The sequence below is a fragment of the Mauremys reevesii genome, linkage group 23 (genome assembly GCF_016161935.1).
Source record: "Mauremys reevesii isolate NIE-2019 linkage group 23, ASM1616193v1, whole genome shotgun sequence".
NCBI lineage: Eukaryota > Metazoa > Chordata > Testudines > Geoemydidae > Mauremys > Mauremys reevesii.
The window spans coordinates 21,024,838-21,041,077 of NC_052645.1; the positions used below are offsets into that span (position 1 = coordinate 21,024,838).

Below are 16,240 nucleotides of genomic sequence, written 5' to 3' on the forward strand. Positions count from 1 at the left end.
TGCTTGGCTGCTGTAGTGTCGACAGCATCTGCGACGTGCGAGGCCCTGTACAAACTTGAGGGGTGAGCCGGTCCCTGACCTGATGAGTTGGAACAGTCCAGCCATAGGCAAAGTGCTGGGGAGAGGGGTCAGCCTGAAAGCCAGGAGCTCGCTGCCGATCAGCAGGCCAGGTTAGCTCCACGCGGTGTATTTCTCAGTCCGGGGTGGGAGGGAGGTGAGAAATACCGAGGCAAGGCCAGTTTGGGTTTTCTTTGCCTGGTTAAATAGCAGTCTGTGTCCTAGCGCTTTCCCGGCTCCCTCCAGCCCCTCCTGGCTGGGCAGTTACGTCTGCTCCTTTGGATCAGCTCGGATCAAGGAATCAGCCTGTTGAGGTCCAGGGACAGATGCAAGCCCCTCGCTGCACAAGTGGAGGTGACTGGCGCATGCCCACTCCCAGTGCCGGCAGGGAGATCAGAATCTGTCCCTGTGCAAGCGGGTGATTCCCCCCAGTCTCTGTCTGGGGGGGCAGGCAAAGGCTCCTGAGATGAGCCAGTGGGGCACGGCCGAGCCAAGGGGTGCCATGCACAGCTGCCCCAGGCTGGCATGGGAGGGCAGCTGGCTGGCTCTGGGCTCCTGTCCCCTCCCCCCCAAAGGCTCCAGGCATCCCTTCTACCACCCTCCTTCCCCCTGCAGCCTCCCCAGGAAGCTGCTTACTGGATCCTGGCTAGGCAGAGCCCATCTCCTCCGTGCTGTCAGCCCCTGCCCCCCAGAGGCCTCACTCACGGAGGGGGCCCACCTGGCACCCAGCCCCCTGCCCTTGTTTATCAGCTCGGTGCAGGTCGACACAAGCCTCTCTGCATTCTTGGCAGCCTGCTCACCCTGGGGCTAGGAGGGCACATCTGGAAAACATCTGGGTCCTGTTACAGCTGGCGGCAGGGGGCCGGGCCCTGGTGGGAATGAGCTATTTTTGTACATTGGCCTGGGACAGTGGGGCTGTGGCCTCAGGCGGGGGAAGGTCTCATTCTTCTCCCACACACACAGGCGGGGGGGCTGCCCCAGGACTGTTTAGCGCAGCTGCGGCCTGGCAGAGGCAGCCCTGGGCTGGACCGGGCTCAGCACAGCTCGGGCTGTTCGGCCCTTCGCTGCCCCGGAGCCAGCAGGCTGCGTGGTCGGCCCCTTGGTGCCATGTGGCACTGCACCCTCGTAGGCAGGGGGCTCTGGGCTGCCGTGGGCTCAGTGCCAGCTCCTGGAAGTGAGAGGCACAGGGGGGTCCTTCATGCTGGCTGAGGGGCTAAGGGGGGGCCAAACTGGGGCGTGTTTACACAAGGCACTGAACAAACAGCAGAGCAAAGGGCAGCCCCTGACTTAGGGTGGGGGGGTATAGCTTGCCATAGACTTTGAAAGCAGCCCAAACCCCAGCTAGCTGGGAGCCGCCCCATCGCCCTGGCTTGCGGCTGGCTGCACTAACCGCAGGCCGCTGGGCTACCCTGCTGGCAGCCAGCCCAGAACCGGCAGTGCTCTCCCTCCCTCTCCCCCCCCAAACATCCAGGAAGCAGCGAGTGACTGATGGGGGCAAGTCAGATGCTGCCGGAAAGGGACAGCAGCTAATTTTAGCAGGAATGCTGGGGCCGGGGGAGGGGAAGGAGCCTGGGAAGGTTTCTCCAGACAGCAGCTCCTGCAAGGCAGGGGGAGGCTTGGGCTCAGGACCAAGGGGATGGGGGCTGGGGGCAGGCACAGATGCTGGGTTGGGGCTCCTAGGTGCCCTGGGGCAGCTGCCTGCCAAGGGCGCAGGCTCTAAGGCCTGGACCCTCACTGCTCCTTGCACCTACTGCCCTAGCGGCCGCTCAAAGGGTTCTCACCCCCAGGCTCCAGCCAGGGAAACTGAGGGGTGGGGTGGGGGGTGTTGACCCAACTGCACAGCAACTGGGGTCTAGGGACAGGGATGGAGGGCTGGCCTCACCATGAGGCAAACTGAGGCAGCTGCCCCAGGTGCCAGACTCTCAGTGGGGGGGGGCACCACTAGGACCCAGCATGGAGACCTTTCAAGGTTTTGGCCTGGGGAAGGGGGCATCACGTGAGCTCCCCGCCTCAGGTCCCAAAACATTGTGGGCCAGCCCTGAGGCCTGCCCCTCGGCCCTGCTCAGGGCCAGCCCTGCCTGGTTCAACCTCACCATCAGCCAGGTCTTGAGCTTGCTACATCCACTCCCACAGGGCCCTGGGTGCTGCCCTGCATTGACTCTGTGCTGGGTGAATCCTTGGGGGGGCAGGCACGGCCCCCGGGCGACTGGAGCCTGTCCCTGGAGCACGGGGCTCCCTGCCCTCGTCTGTTGTGCTTGGGGGACCAGGCTGCTCCCAGCAGGCAGAGCTGAGCGCCAGGATGGGGCACTGCCCTGAGGAGAACAGCTGGGGCTGGAAGGGGGGCTAGCCCCAGATGCCATGAGAGACCACACAGCTTCGGGGAAGGGTTCATGCCGTTTATAAAAGCACATTTCAGGGCCAGAGGGCTCTGCCTACGTTGTGCTACCCACGCTGCCCTGGAGGCACTCCCCAGAAGGGCCCCTCGCCGGTGAGACCATCCTTTGGCTGGAGCCAGGCACTGCATGCTGCTGTGGGGCTCCCCCCGGCTCCTGGGCACAAGCCCCAGTGCCCCTGGCCCGGGCAGAGATGGCCAAACGCCCTGACCATGTTGCCACAATTAACGTCCTTTGCAAACCCCAAAGTGAGAAGTCGGGCTTGGTCTAACCCCCCATGGGCCCCGTGCTCTGGGACCAGGCTCCAGGGGCAGGCTGGCCGGGCACCTACCAAGCTGGCCGCAATGGCAGCGTGGGCCTTGCAGTCAGACCAGGGAGCTGTGGCGGTGCTGCCCGGGGAAGCACCAGTGGCCGACCTCACCCACCCTGCTGAGCAGCCAAGGGGCTGGTTTGGGGCCAGGCTCCAACCTGGAGCGGGTGGGGGCAGCACTGCCCTGACTTCCCTTTCCGGAGCTCCCCAGGGAGTGGCTACGGGGAGAGTGGGGAGGGAATCGTACCAACTGCTCAAGGTGCAGAAATGTCCCTGTGCTGCACGGTGCCACCCCAGTGTCCAAGAGGAACACTGCACCCAGCCCTTGCCCCTTGGGTGGAGGGGAGACACAGCCCATGGAGGGGCTCCCTGCTGCCCTGGGGGGGAAGCAGGGGGGGTCTCTCTCTCTCTGCAGGCAGATGTGGGGAGGCGGGGGCCTTGCGTAGCTGTGACGTCCCAGCTGGAGTTGGTTTCAGAGACGCTGGGGAATGGGAAGCTCTTCCTGTGACAGAGACTCCCAGCAGCTTCCTCTGTCTCCAGCAGCCCCCACCCCCTGTCGCGGCTCCAGGAAGGCCCAGCAGCCTGCTGCATTCCCAGGGCCTGGCACAGACAGGGGGCCTAGAGTGTAAGATTCACGGTCCTGGGCCCACACCCCTGCCCAAGTCTCTCCCTTCCTATAGCACCGGAGCGAGACAGTGAGCTGCTGCTGGTGCTGACTACCACCCTTCCTGCAGCTGCTGGGCCCCGGCTCCGTTCACGCCCCCAACCACCCCCAGCCAGGAGCCCAAGCTGAACCAGTGGCCAAGAGGAGTGGCTGGGACCCTGGGCTGCTGGGGATTGGTGAGCTCTGGGGCTTGCCTGCCAGAGGCTGGACTGCTGGGCCAGGCACGTGCATGGGCCTAGCAGACACCTGCCAGTGCCACGAAAGGGGTCCAGCCGCATGCCCATGGGGTCAGCAGGGTTCTCTTCTCCTGGGAGGGCTGGGGGTGCCCCCATGGGCACAGAGCCCTTCGGCCGTGGCCATGCAGGACCAGTCACGGCACAGCCAACGGGCAGCTCGGCCCCATGCCTGCCTCCTGAGCCGTGGGCATGGCGGGCAGCTGAACCGAGCTGGGACGGAGCAGGGAGAATTAACTGGGAATGTTGCATGGGAGTTTTACTAGTTTACTGTCTGCATTAATACTAGATGGGGATGGGAAATCAGGGGGTGACTTCACTGAGGGGTGATACCGGCCGGCCAGCACGTAAAGGCTGGCGACTGCCCTCTGTAACCTGAGCCCAGGTGGGGGTTGTCAGTTCCCTGCCTCGGAAACTGGACAAAGGCTGGAGGAGGAGCGGGTGGGGGGGGGGTGAGATGGCTGGAGGGAGTTTCAGTTTGGAGCTGGCTGGGGAGATGGGGGGAGGCCTTGAACCTGGGTCTAGGCTACCCACACCCCAAGATGGACCTGACTGAGGGATCCTGTTCTCTGTACCTACAAGCTCTGTTCCTGTCGTCTAATAAACCTTCTGTTTTATGGGCTGGCTGAGAGTCACGGTGAATTGCAGGCCGTCGGGGGTGCAGGGCTCTGACTCCCCCACACACCGTGACACGAGCACCCCAGGAACTACTGCTAACAGCCCAGTCCCTATCGCACTGCTCCTAGCCTCTAAGCTCTACCTTACCTAGCATTCTGCAGTATGTGGGGGCAAGGCCCCGGGGGGACCCGTTAGTCCGGCATTGTCCCTCCAACACCAGCCAGTACCAGGTGTTTCAGAGGAAGGGACAAAGCCACCCATGGTGGCAGTTCTGGGGGTGTCCGTCCATGAGCCCCAGTCCATCCATACCCCAGCAGGACCCTTCCAGTTCTCTCCTTGCTGCCGTCTCATGCACTTGGTTCGCTGAGGGTGGGAAGCCAGCCTGGCAGGCCCTGCATGGTGTCCCTGATCAGGTGGGGGCAGGGAGCTCCTGCAGGAAGAGCGGGGGGATCCCCATCACCAGCGGTGAGAGGGGCCCTGAGCAGTCAGTTAACGAGAGCAGCTCCTCGGGGAGCTTGGTACTTGGCAGAGCTGGGTGCCATTCGCTCCGCCAGTAACAAACGCCATGCACAGCTGGCGCCAGCTAACGGGGCATTTCAGGGGGCCAAGCCCCGCCTGGCTCGCACACAGACACGGTGCCCAGGGCTGTGCAAAGGGCTGGGGAACATCTCCAGACTCACGGGCACTCCTGGAAAGGGAGCCCAAGAGCAGCGCGTGCAGCGGGCCGTCCTACCAGGGCCCCACGTGGCTGGGGGGCTGCCGTCACAGTCTAGCTCAGGGAGCTGGGCAGCCAGGCCCCGTGCCCGCAGTCAGTAGTAGTGCACTCTGCCCACGGTGCCCGTGCCCAGGATGTCCGGCTGCCCGTTGCGCCAGATCTCCCGGATGATGCGCTCCCGTTCCTCCAGCCGCTGCGCCCGCTCTAGCTCCTCCGCCGAGGCAAAGACATTGACAGTCAAGGTGCCATCTGCCGGGCTGTGGTTCTCCAGGGGGATCTCGGTGATGGGCAGCGGGGACTCCGTCGCTACGTTGTCAACCGTGTCCTCCTCCTCCTCCTCCTCCTCCTCCTCGTCTTCCTCGCTGACGTCCCGCAGGCTCCTCCTGGGCTTGGCAGGGAGGCGGCGGGTGCGTGGCTGGCAGGAGATGCGGATCACCAGCAAGCAGAGGGTTAACACCAGGCCGAAGCAGACGCCCAGGACAAAATAGAGGCCAAAGCTCTCCGGATTGTCTGGCACAGAAACAAAGGGGAGGGGCGTGAGTGAAGGGACCTGTCGTGCTGGGTACCACCCGCCTGGGCACCCATGCCCAGCCTGAGGGCAGCCAGCCAGTGGACTCGCCCTGGGAGGTTGGTGTCTGCCAAGCCCTTAGTTCCCAAACTGGGCGGGGGCGGCTAAACACCTGCCCTGCTCCCCCCTCCCATCTGCCCCAGGAGCAGCCAGTGCCCAGCACATCCCCCTCCACCCCGACACCCACCTCGGATGTGGGCGTAGGCGGCCATGCTGTTGCTCAGCAGCTCCATCTCCCGCTTGCGTGTCTCCATGGTGGCAACACTGGGGCTCTCGCCAGGCCGAAGGGCGACGTGCTCGCGGCACCTAGGAGATGGGGGCTTGAAATGGGGCTGCCCAGGCACCGCTGCCCCCACCCCTTTGCCCCTGCTCCAGCCCCTCAGCCCTCCCTGCTCTGGCTGGGGCGGGCCATGGCTGGCTCTGAGGGGCAGATCCGCCCAAGGTCTGGGCCTGGTGAGGCCGGCCAACGGCACTGGCTTAATCAGCCCCCTGCAAGGGCCAGGCACTGTAATGCCAGCAGCCCGGTGCCCTCAGGGGGGGGTCCTGTGATCGCTCCGGCAGGTGGCCGGCCCAGCTCAGAGGTGCCTCTCACCAGTCGTGCCCCTGCCAAGCCAGAGCTATTGGTGTGTATGCGCCAGGCCACACCAGGAACCAGCTCACTGCTGCATTTATAGCCCAGCGAACAGCTGCAGGGGAGCTCTGGGTTTTTAACATGATTCCACACACACCACCGCCACTGCAGGCGTTTGGGTCATGTCCCAGCCTGGGGCTGAGAGCTGCCACACAGCTGCTGCCCACCCGTTAGCTGGGTGCTGGCTCCCTGACCCCAGCCCACTGCCCTCTGCGGCCAGTTGCTTCGGGGCGGTGGGGGGGGCCTTGCATGTCTCTCTTGGGTTTCAAGTGGAGCCTGCAGCCCCACAACCCCCAGCCCCAGGGAACAAGCGAAGGGAGTGCACCACTGGGGCTGAGCTGGCCCCCGGGTTCGCTCACAGGAGCTGTCGGACTATTCAGCACCAGAACCAGCCAGCCCAGCGCTTCCCACCAGGCATGAGCAGACACCCACAGGGACTCCTTTCCCCACAACACTGCCCAGGGCTCTGGGTGCAGGCCCCTCCCTATAGGTCGTGCCAGGGGGACACTGCCCCAGAGAGGCGTGTAACCAGCGCTATCCTGGGACACACGCCAACAGCTGCCCAGGGCCCTCCCTGAACCCTGGTCCAACAATGGGGAAACCGAGGCACGGAAGGGGAAAGTGACTAGCTTGATCGTAGAGCCAGGAAATGGACCCCAGCAGCTCCCGGCTTTGTGCTCAGGCCCCTGGCTGGCCTCGTTTCCTAGGGCCTGCAGACGCGGGGCTGCTTGATGTCCTTTGTGCAGTGGCGGGTGGGGAGCGGGAGGGATTCTGCACCATGTGGGGGCTCAAGCAGCACCCCAAAGATTACCAGGGTGACTTAGCCAGCCCACCACTGCAGGCACCCAAAGGCCCCAATAGCTGGAGGCAGCGGGTGCCCACATGGCTCCTTGGCACACACAGACATGGGGGGTCAGCGAGGCGCGGGCATGGGGCGGGGGGAGGAGTCCTTACCGGTTCGGGATGCCAGGCCCTGCTGGAGGAGCTGCAGCAGATTTCAGAGCCTTCCCACCTTTTTATTGCCTGGGGGAGGGGGCTGAGCTGCCCATTATGTCCATGTAGCTGCACAGCAGGCATCTGGAGCAGCACGCTGGGCAGGGGGGATTAGCCAGGACGCTGTGCCGCGAACGGGGGCCCCTGCAACCAGGCAGCACGTCCCCTCCCCCACTGGGATCCTGGGCCCAGGGAGCAGGCCCCCCCTGCAGATGCTGCCCCTGGCACAGCCCCACCAGTGGCCGGCCCCTGGTGCGAGGGACAACCATGCCCCCGCCTTCCCCGCAGTCTGGAGCAGCAGTGCCGGCTGGGGAGCCGAGCAGGGGCTCCCTCGCTGGTGAGCTGGGCGGCGGCAGGACACACCGACAAGCTGGGAGCACATGGGGGACATGGGAAGCCAGGGCCCCAGTTGGTGCAGGAGCTCCCTGGCTCGCCCGGGTCCCTGCCCATCTCTTCCGAGCCGCTGGGCTCAGCTGTCAGCAGTAGAACACCCCCCACACCCACCCACACCCCGGGTGCAGGTTTGGAGCAGAAGCACCTGGCTCCATGCGTGACCCTGAGGGCACCATCGCGCCATTCCCGCCCCTGCCCCTTGGGCCGCGAGGCGCAGCGCCCGGAACGCAGGCCCCCAAAGGGCAGGTGGTGTCAAGGAAGAGGCAGGCGCCAAAGCCAAACCCATTGCAGCTAGAGGGGGAGCGAGCGGGCGGGACTGGAAATCCAGAGCAGACACTGGGCCCAGAGGCTGCAGAGGGAGGGGAACGCCCAGCAGCTGCCCTGGCCAGCCATCGGCGGCTTCCCCGTGGGGCCCAGGTTCCCAGTCGAGGACCCGCTCGATGCTCCCCTTCCCCGGGGGAACACGCCAGAACCCCCAGCAATCCCCCACCCCCCAGCACAGTGAGAGCATATTCCAGCCCCCGCGGGTCCATCGTCTCCAGGGCTGCGGCCCTGCCGAAGGAGGCGGCTAATGGGCACACACCCCGTTCGGGATGGGGGGTGAAAGGAATGTCCCTCTGGGCGTGTGCCCCACGCAGCGATGGCTCCAGCCCAGCGCCCCCCGACCTGGGAGTGCGCCAGGCAGGAGCTGAGCTCAGCCCCAGGATGTGAAAGGCCAGCACCCAGCCTGGGAAGCCCCTCTGGGGGATGGCTATGCAAGGAAAACACTCCGTGACATGCTCACCTAAGAAGGGATGGGCTCCATGCCAGCGTAAGGCGCCTGCAAACATCCCTTTTGCCCTAGGCCGGGGACAGGCGAGTGCACCCTCCCAGGTCACACGGGGGCCAATGAGGCACAGAGCACAGCAGTGATATGACCAAAGTCAATGGCAGAAACAGAATGGAGTAAGCCTGGCTCCCAGCCCCATCTGCGCTCACTGCTCGACACCACGCCACCCTCAGAGCCGAGGAAAGAACCCAGGCACCCTGGTTCTCAGCCCCCCCCCCCAACCACTAGACCCCACTCCCCTCCCAGAGGGGGAGAGAACCCAGGAGTTCTGACTCCCAGCACCCGCCCCTACTCGATCCCACTCCCCTCCCAGAGCTGGGGATAGGACCCAGGAGTTCTGACTCTCAGCTCCCCCCGCCACACTCTAACCACTAGACCCCACTCCCCTCCCAGAGAGTTCTGACTCCCAGCACCCGCCCCTACTCGATCCCACTCCCCTCCCAGAGCTGGGGATAGGACCCAGAAGTTCTGACTTCCAGCCCCCGCCCCCAGTCTAACCACTAGACCTCACTCCCCTCCCAGAGCTGCGGGTAGGAACCAGGAGGCCCAGCCACCCCCGCACTCTAGACTCCATTCCTCTTCTGGCAGATGTGCTGCACACACCCCCTCTCCGCCCCCTCCCAACTAGGGCCCAGCCCCTCGTGACCTGTCCGGTGCATGACCCGACGCTGCTGTGCCCAACCCCTCCCTGGTTCGCTGCACCCGGCTCTTGACTGTGCTGCAGGGAGCGAGCACTCGCCCCACTCGGCCGGGCTGGCGTCTGGGGATGACCCCCCCCCCCCGGGACCAAGAGGACATGCCGTTGTCATGACAACCCAGGGCCCACTCATGGCATGAATTGTTTGCACATGGAGCTCCGAGCCTGCTACGAGGAGACAGAGCTGGGTGCAGAGGAGCCGGGGGCGCCTCTGGCCAAGAGCAGGGAGGCCCTAGCCCAGGGCAGCCTCGGCTCCTCCACAGGGTGCCAGGACATCGTCGCCCACGTCAGGCATCGCCCACTCAGTGCCAGGGCCGTGTGCCGGGCAGAGCAGCTCCTGGGGCAGGAGGGACCCGTCGCTCCCCAGCTGCACAAAGCTAACCCTCGAGTAGGCCCGGGGTCCGGGCAGCCCTGGCCCCAGCTCTCACTGGGTGAGCCAGCGCCTCCTGCAGGCTACGGCTGTGGGGCGGGGCCTGGTCCCACTGCCCCCATCATCAGCCCCGCGGCAGGGGCCAGAGGGGTACGGTGGAGCCACGCTCCGCTCCTGCCCAGCCTGCAGTGGTGCAAGGTCGCCCTACTCTGCTCCCAGCTGCCCCCGAGAAGCCAGGCCCTTGGGTGCCTTAGGGCACTGCCGGGCTCCAGGGTGCCACGTCCTGCTGTCGGCTCTTCGGGGCAGGGGCCTGGTCGTGCTTTGCAGAGTCCGGTGCAGCCACCTCCCTGCCGACAGGGCTGGGGATTGCGCTGTGTGTGTGTGTGTGTGTGCAGGCAGCGGGCGTGTGCCCCCAGGCTGGTGCACAGGGACCCCTCTCACGCTGAGCTGTGGCATCTCTCAGTCCCAAGCCAGAGCCCTGCCAACATCCCTTCCACAGCTCACGGTGCCATTAGTGCCCCGGGCAAGAAGCAGGCTGGGAGCACAGGGTCCCATGCCCCTGTGGGATCCCACCCTGCTGCCGCTATCAGGTACGGGAGTGACCCCAGGCTCCTCCCTTGTTTGCCACCCGGCCCTAGACACCAGGCAGTGGCTGGGCCGGCTGCCCGCTGCGGGGAGCACTGCTGTCCTCCCTTAACGATGTGTGTCACAGCTCAGAGGAGCCTGGCTCAGGAGGTCCCACTGCTGCTGGAGCCGTCATGCCCCTGCCCTCCTCATCTGATGGGCTATCTCACCGCAGCCACCAGCCCTCAGCCTGGCACTAGCAGACGGGGGGGGGGGAACAGCAGTGGAAATCAGGCAGCTGGCCCTGACTGCAGCCCTTGCTGGCCTCTCAGTGGCGATGCCAGGGAGCGATGGGCCGTCCGCATCTGCCCTCGCCCGGCTGGAGGGGCCCTGTGCTGAGAGCTGAGCAGAGGGAGAGCAGAGCCAAACAACCCAGTCTTCCCTTCCCAGCATCCGCCAGGACAACGAAGGAGAGGGTCACTCCTGCGGCAGGAAGGCAGCGCTGGCGATGCCCCACGCTGGCACTCCTCCAGCGCCAGGCATCTCGAGGGCTCCCACAGCAAGTTACACAGCTCGGCAGAGACCGCCAGGCCTGCCAGCAACATGCAGCCACCTCAGGGGTGAGAGCACGACTGTCTCCCTGTGCTATGACCCCACTAACTAGTGAATCCCAGCTGCCCAGGTGTCCCTTCTGCGCCTCCCTAGCCAGCTGCAGGCCTGCTTAGCTTCAAAGAGCCCACATGAGCACAGCACCGGGCTGCGTTTTCCAATGCACCGAGCTCTGGGTGCCAGCTGCCCATCCCCCAGCCATGAAATAACACCACATGGCCAGTCTGCTGCTTGCATCCCTGGCCTGGGCTGGCTGGCAGCTGGACAGATGTTAAGAAGCCACTGTCCCAAGTGTGCTCTGCCAGGCCCCCCGGCGGCTCTCCCTGGGATACTCCAGCAGGCTGCAGCTCTCCCAGCTCAGCCCCGCCACCGCTGTTCCCCTGCCCAGATCTGCCCCAGACCGTTTCTGGCTTGCGCTGAGTAAATAGGATGATCCCAACAATGTGTGGAATGGCAGTAAATCTGCAGACGCCGGGCTCCTGACCACACGCTCTTGGCTGGGGGCTCTGGAGCTGCAGATGCAGAAACCAGCCGCAGCCGAGCACAGAAATGCCTCTATTTCTTTCCCCTGAACGTTTTGGATGAATTTAGCACTTGAGCAATTAAAGGGCTAGGAACATGGGCTGGAGCCAGGCACAGAGCCGGCAGGGAGGGAGCCAGCTCAGGCCCCTCTGCCAGCGCGACCCCGCTCCGAGGCCCCCCAGCGCTGCGGATGGCCCCTCAGTTCTGATCTCCAGCCCCCCGAGCTGTCGCAGCCCTGCATTCTCCCCCACCACTCTGCTCCAATCTCTACCCCCAGCCCCCTGCTCCCCCAGCCCTGGGCCTGAGGGAACCCAGAGCCCGGGAGTGGGAGAACTGACACTTACTCCATGCGCTTTGGCCGATCCCCTCTCAGCACCAGCTGCCATGAACCCACTCTCCCCTTCAGGCCTGCCTCTTCCTTCAACCTCGGATCGTCCCGCCAGCCCTCTGACCGCCCCCAGCACACGCTTCAAGCAAACGAGGGAACTAACCAGACACTGCCCTTACTTTGCAGTTCAGGTGTGGGGCTTTCCATTGCCTTCTGTCCATCGCCTGCCCTGGTCTGGTGCCTGCCTACCCTCAACTCTTTGGGGGCAGGCACCGGGTCTTATTCCCTTCCTAAGAGCCGGGCATGTGGCTGATGCTGTGCTGACGTTCCTGTGCCTTAGCAGCTGTGAGGGGCGGGCTGCCCACGGGCAGAGGAAGCCTCGGGGCTCCCGTTCCCTGGAAGTTTAGTGCTTTAATAACCATTTGTTTCAAAGGAACCAAATCTGTGGGAAACTCTGATTAGTGCCTTTGGCAGGTTTCTAAGTACAAGGGGCCAGTTTACTCCCTCCCTCCCCCCTGCCTTTTAAATTAAAACCATAGCGCTTTAGCTGCAGGCCATGTGTTTACTTCGCCCGGGGGTGGGGGGGGGGAGCAGAGAGCGGAGCCAGCCGGGGTTGGGAACCTGGGGGCCGGGGGTAGAGGAGAAGAGGCAGAGGGAGGGGGGAAGTGGAACCAGGAGTCCGGGGGTGGCTGGCCAGCCGGCCTGGCGAGGGTGGCGGGACGGACCCTAGTCACCTCTTCCCGAGCTGCTTGTTTTGGGGCGGCCTGGGCTTGTTTTTGAAAGGCACATTTATCTCACGAGACTTGGCAACTTTGGCTTCCTCCCCGGACAGGCCAGCGGTGGCTTTGTGGGGTGGTTTGCCCGGGCCCCTTCCTGTGCCCGGGAGCAAGGATTACCCCTGGGGCTCGGTGTCCCACGCTGGGCAGTGACTCTCCCAGTGCAGGCGGGGATGGGGCAGACGGGCAGCATGGCAGGGCAGGACAGGGGTGCATGGGTGGTACATGAGGCTGCCAGGGCCACAGCAGCTGCTCCACCAGCCGTGTGCCTGCAGAATCGACCCCCCTCCCCTGCTTTAAGGTATTGGTATTGGCCTGGCTTCAGCCCTGGCGGCTCTGCTCCCTGACACTCGCTCCCTTCCCTTCCACCGTGGGGGGAATTCAGCCACCTCGGGATCTCCCTGCTGCTGGGGCGGCTGGGCTGGGGGGGCGCCTCTTGGCTGCAGTGGGGCTGGATCAGCCGTGGCCCCACTTCCCCCCCCCCCATCGCTCCCGGAACGGGGGAGGCACAAGGTGGGGATGACAGCGCGAACCAGCGGGACCAGCTGTGTGGTGGGAGGGTCCCACCTGCCTGGGGGCTGCAGTGAGATCCCAACTGCAGGGCAGGAGGCAGCTCCTGGCAGCACTTGGTGGCTCCTGGCTGGGGGCGCTGGCAGAACCTGGGGGGCCGAGCCCCAGGCAGGAATCCACAGAGCCGCCTGCAGGGAGTGGCGCTGGGCCTGGCCCCTGGCTGCACATGGGAACCCCGGGGGGACATGGCTGGCGGATTTGAGGGAGACGCCCGGTTCCTGCAGGCTCCAGGAGACGCCCGGTTCCTGCAGGCTCCGTGTGCTGCCCAGCTCTAGGGCCTCCGGAGGAGGGAGCAGGGGAAAGGGAGGCCCAGGTGCTCCATATTGTGAGTGACCCCAGCCACGGGGGTCACTCGGCCAGAGCCCTGGGGCAGCAAGAGCAGCGTGCAGCCTGATGGGCGTCGCGCACAGCATCCCGCGGTGCCACCAGCCTCGCCGCCACCGCCAGCAGCCAGAGAGCCAGACACAGAGGGCGGCCGAGGGCGCGGGACAGAGCCCGGCTGCCCGGCCCTGGCAAAAGCTGACCAGTGTCGCTTCACCGAAGGAGCGGGCCAGGGTTACTGCTGAAGTGCCTGGGACCGTGAGAGTCTCCCCGCCCCCCCCAAAGCCCACACCGGCCCTCCCCCCAGCTGCGCTAGGCCAGGGAAAGGAGGGGCGCGCCTCGCAGGCACCAGCTTACCCCTTGTGCTGCCACCTTCACAGCAGGGGCCTGGCGGCTCTGGGGCTCCCGGCTCCCGCCATGGCCGTCCGCAGGCGCAGGCTCTGGAGCGCCCCGGGCCCTCTGCGGCTGGGGCGGGACAGGAGCTGGCTGCCAGCCCCCCGGTGCAGGCGGCCAGTGGAAAGAGCCGCTCACTTCCTTCCAGATGTGAGCACAGGCAATAATTGTTAGACTCCAGGCTGCAGCGCTCACAGGAAAAGTCGCTGTCGGAGAGTGGGGGGGAGGGCAAGCCTGCCCCTCCCCTGGCCGTCCCCTCCCCTCCCCTCCCCCTTGGCAGGAAGCTCCACAGGAGGGAGATTTAAAGGCAATGGGAAAAGGGGGCGCTGGGCCCCTATGAACCCTCTGTCCTCAGACTGCCCCATGGATCCCCAGGGCCTTTCGGAGGTGGGGGAGTCACAGCAGGGACCAGCTAATCCCCTGGCACTGTGTTGGGGAGCACAGGGGACCCCTGGGGCCCAGCACTGCCCAATTCACTTCTACTGTGGGGCTCAACGAGCCTAAAAACCTCAAAGAAATGCTCAGGCCAGGCTGCGGTATTTGCTCAATTTCCATCTCAGGCTCCCCTGGAACGTGGTTCGAACACGTCCCAGACGCACCCAACACGGGGCCCCAGGCACGGCCCAGTCTCCCCAACATGCCTCCCCTCCCCCAGGCACGGCCCAGTCTCCCCAACATGCCTCCCCTCCCCCAGGCATGGCCCAGAGTCGCATGTAACCCTCGCCACCCTCTGAAGCCTCAGGCCAGTCTGCGGCCAGGACGAGGTTTTGCACCAAGAACTGGTGCGGTCTGACGCGTGGGAGAAAGAGTCGAGGTGGATTGGAAGGAGCGTGGGTAGGAGACGCCCCCAGAGCTCCCGCGTCTCTCCCTGCACTCGGGCCCTGGCAGGGGTGAGCTGATTTCCCAGAAACGTCTCCACACAGGGAGGAATGAGGAAAGAAAAAAAGCAAATATGTGACACACCAGCAGAATTGTCCCTGGACAGGCCATTCCTAGCGCTCCCTGCAGGCAGCTGGGCCCCTCCAAACGCACAACAGCCCTGGCATGGGGCAGGGCTCCCAGGGAACCCCGACCCGCAATGCGGAACCTGCCTCTGGCCCCCCAGGAGCTCAGTGGGGCAGTGAGCCCCTTGGAGTCTCTGGAGGGGTTCCAGCAGCCGAGGTGACTGAGGCGTGCACTTTGCATGCCCTTGCAGTGGGTGCTCCAAGGTGACCAAGGTGCTTTTGGAAACCCCAACCTGGGTCCCTGACGCATTCGATGCCCCTGGGGTGGGAGGTGAAGCCTAGTTCGATCCCAGCAGCAGCAAGGTGTTCCCTAGATTGGGAGCCAATCCTGCTGCAGGACCCCCCCAAAGCCCACACTCCTGTGCACTCAGGCCAAGCCCTGCCGGCAAACAGCTCGTCCAGCATGGGCCTGCCGCAGGGGCTGCACCAGGGAGCAGCGCCTGGTTAATGATTGACACTGAGTCGGGTGTGCAATGCAGGAAGGACAGCAGGGCAGGGGAAGCTGGGCAGGGCACCTACTCAGCCGGGCTGATACGGGGCACAGGGGGCTAGGTGTCCGTGGTAAGGGGGAACCACGCCGGGTGCAGTGCCAGGGCAGAGGCGAGACCTGCCCTCCTGCCCCCTAGAGCTGGGCACCAGCCTCCCCCCCGCGCCCTTTGATACCAGGCGGCGAAAAGCGAAGCAGGCAGCATTCGGGGGCACCCGGGCTGCCTGGGCACCGGTGTCTTTGGGGAATTCTGGTTCCTGGCTCTTCTCCTTGCCATGGCCCAAGGAAGGGCCTGTTCCTTGCACCCCATTGCGCTGGGGGCTGGGGGCCATAGGAGGGAGTGCCAGGCTGGGGAATCCAGCCGGCCAGGCAGGGTGTGGGCAGTACCCTCCAATGTGACACCGTCTCCTAGTGGGAAGAGCCCCGTATCATGGCCCAAAGCACAGAGCATGGGACGGGACAGGGGCATGCCCAGGCCTTCCCGCTGCCCTGCCTCTGCCCAGGGAGGGAATGCGTGTGCAGACGGCCGCAGCCAGAAGATGGAGGCCCGTGGTGCTGTGGGTGAGCGGCTGGGGGCATCCACTCCCATCATGTCAGCGGTCGCTAGGATAGAGGGGGCCATGCCCTGAGCTGGCGTGTGACCTGGCCCCAGCTCTGACCCATTGGGGGCCATGCTTCCCGCTCCCCCCCCCCCCCGCGCTGGGACAGGAAGGCTCCCTCCCAAATGCCTTTTCTAGCCCCTGCAACTTCCTTTGCAAAGGACTGAGGCCAGAGTAGGAGCGACCAAAAGGGAGCCCGAGCAGGCGGCTGTTGGTGGGGCTGGTACTCACCGGGCCGAGGGGCGCTGGGGGGCACGGGGCCGCCTGGCTGATGCGGGATCTGGGGCTGCGCGGCGGCGGCAGGAGCCGGCTGCACTTTGGCTGGGAAGTGGGAGAGAAAGGTCTGTTTAGCATTAACGCTGCAGCAACAGGAAATAGTTTGGAGGAGCCTGGCGGTCAGTGCTCCCCAGAGCAGCCCATGGCAGCCCCCTCCTGCAAGCTGGGACGGGGAGCGGGGTAGCGAGTTAAACCTGGCTCCCTGGGGGCGGTGGGAGCTGGGGGCAGGGCCCTGAGGAAAACACTTTGCAAAGGCAGCACTTTGTGCATCGCCCTGTACAGGAGACAGGCCTGTCACAGCCCCTGGCTCCAACGCCCTG

At 65.1% G+C, this 16,240-nt stretch overlaps 1 protein-coding gene across 5 annotated transcripts; it reads right to left on the reverse strand.

Annotated features, from left to right (window-relative positions):
- Nucleotide 1: 1 nt before the first annotated feature.
- On the reverse strand, nt 2–15,990 carry EVA1B (eva-1 homolog B). Of its 5 annotated transcripts, none has more exons than XM_039511665.1 (3): nt 15,876–15,990; nt 5,746–5,864; nt 2–5,500 (listed from the first exon to the last, which is right to left on the reverse strand). In XM_039511665.1, the coding sequence occupies exons 2-3, from the start codon at nt 5,810–5,812 to the stop codon at nt 5,085–5,087; spliced, it is 483 nt and encodes a 160-aa protein (XP_039367599.1). In that variant the 5' UTR covers nt 5,813–5,864; nt 15,876–15,990; the 3' UTR covers nt 2–5,084. The 5 variants fall into 5 exon arrangements, with proteins under 5 accessions (XP_039367599.1, XP_039367600.1, XP_039367601.1 ...); XM_039511666.1 differs by lacking the exon at nt 15,876–15,990 and adding an exon at nt 13,519–13,761; XM_039511667.1 differs by lacking the exon at nt 15,876–15,990 and adding an exon at nt 11,674–11,977.
- Between the last annotated feature and the right edge of the window lie 250 nt (nt 15,991–16,240).

Excerpts from the sequence above, each read along its gene's own strand:
- EVA1B (XM_039511663.1), bottom strand. Across the intron at positions 5,501-5,745 it reads CGCCTACGCCCACATCCGAG|ACAATCCGGAGAGCTTTGGC; the intron begins GTGGGTGTCGGG and ends TTTCTGTGCCAG.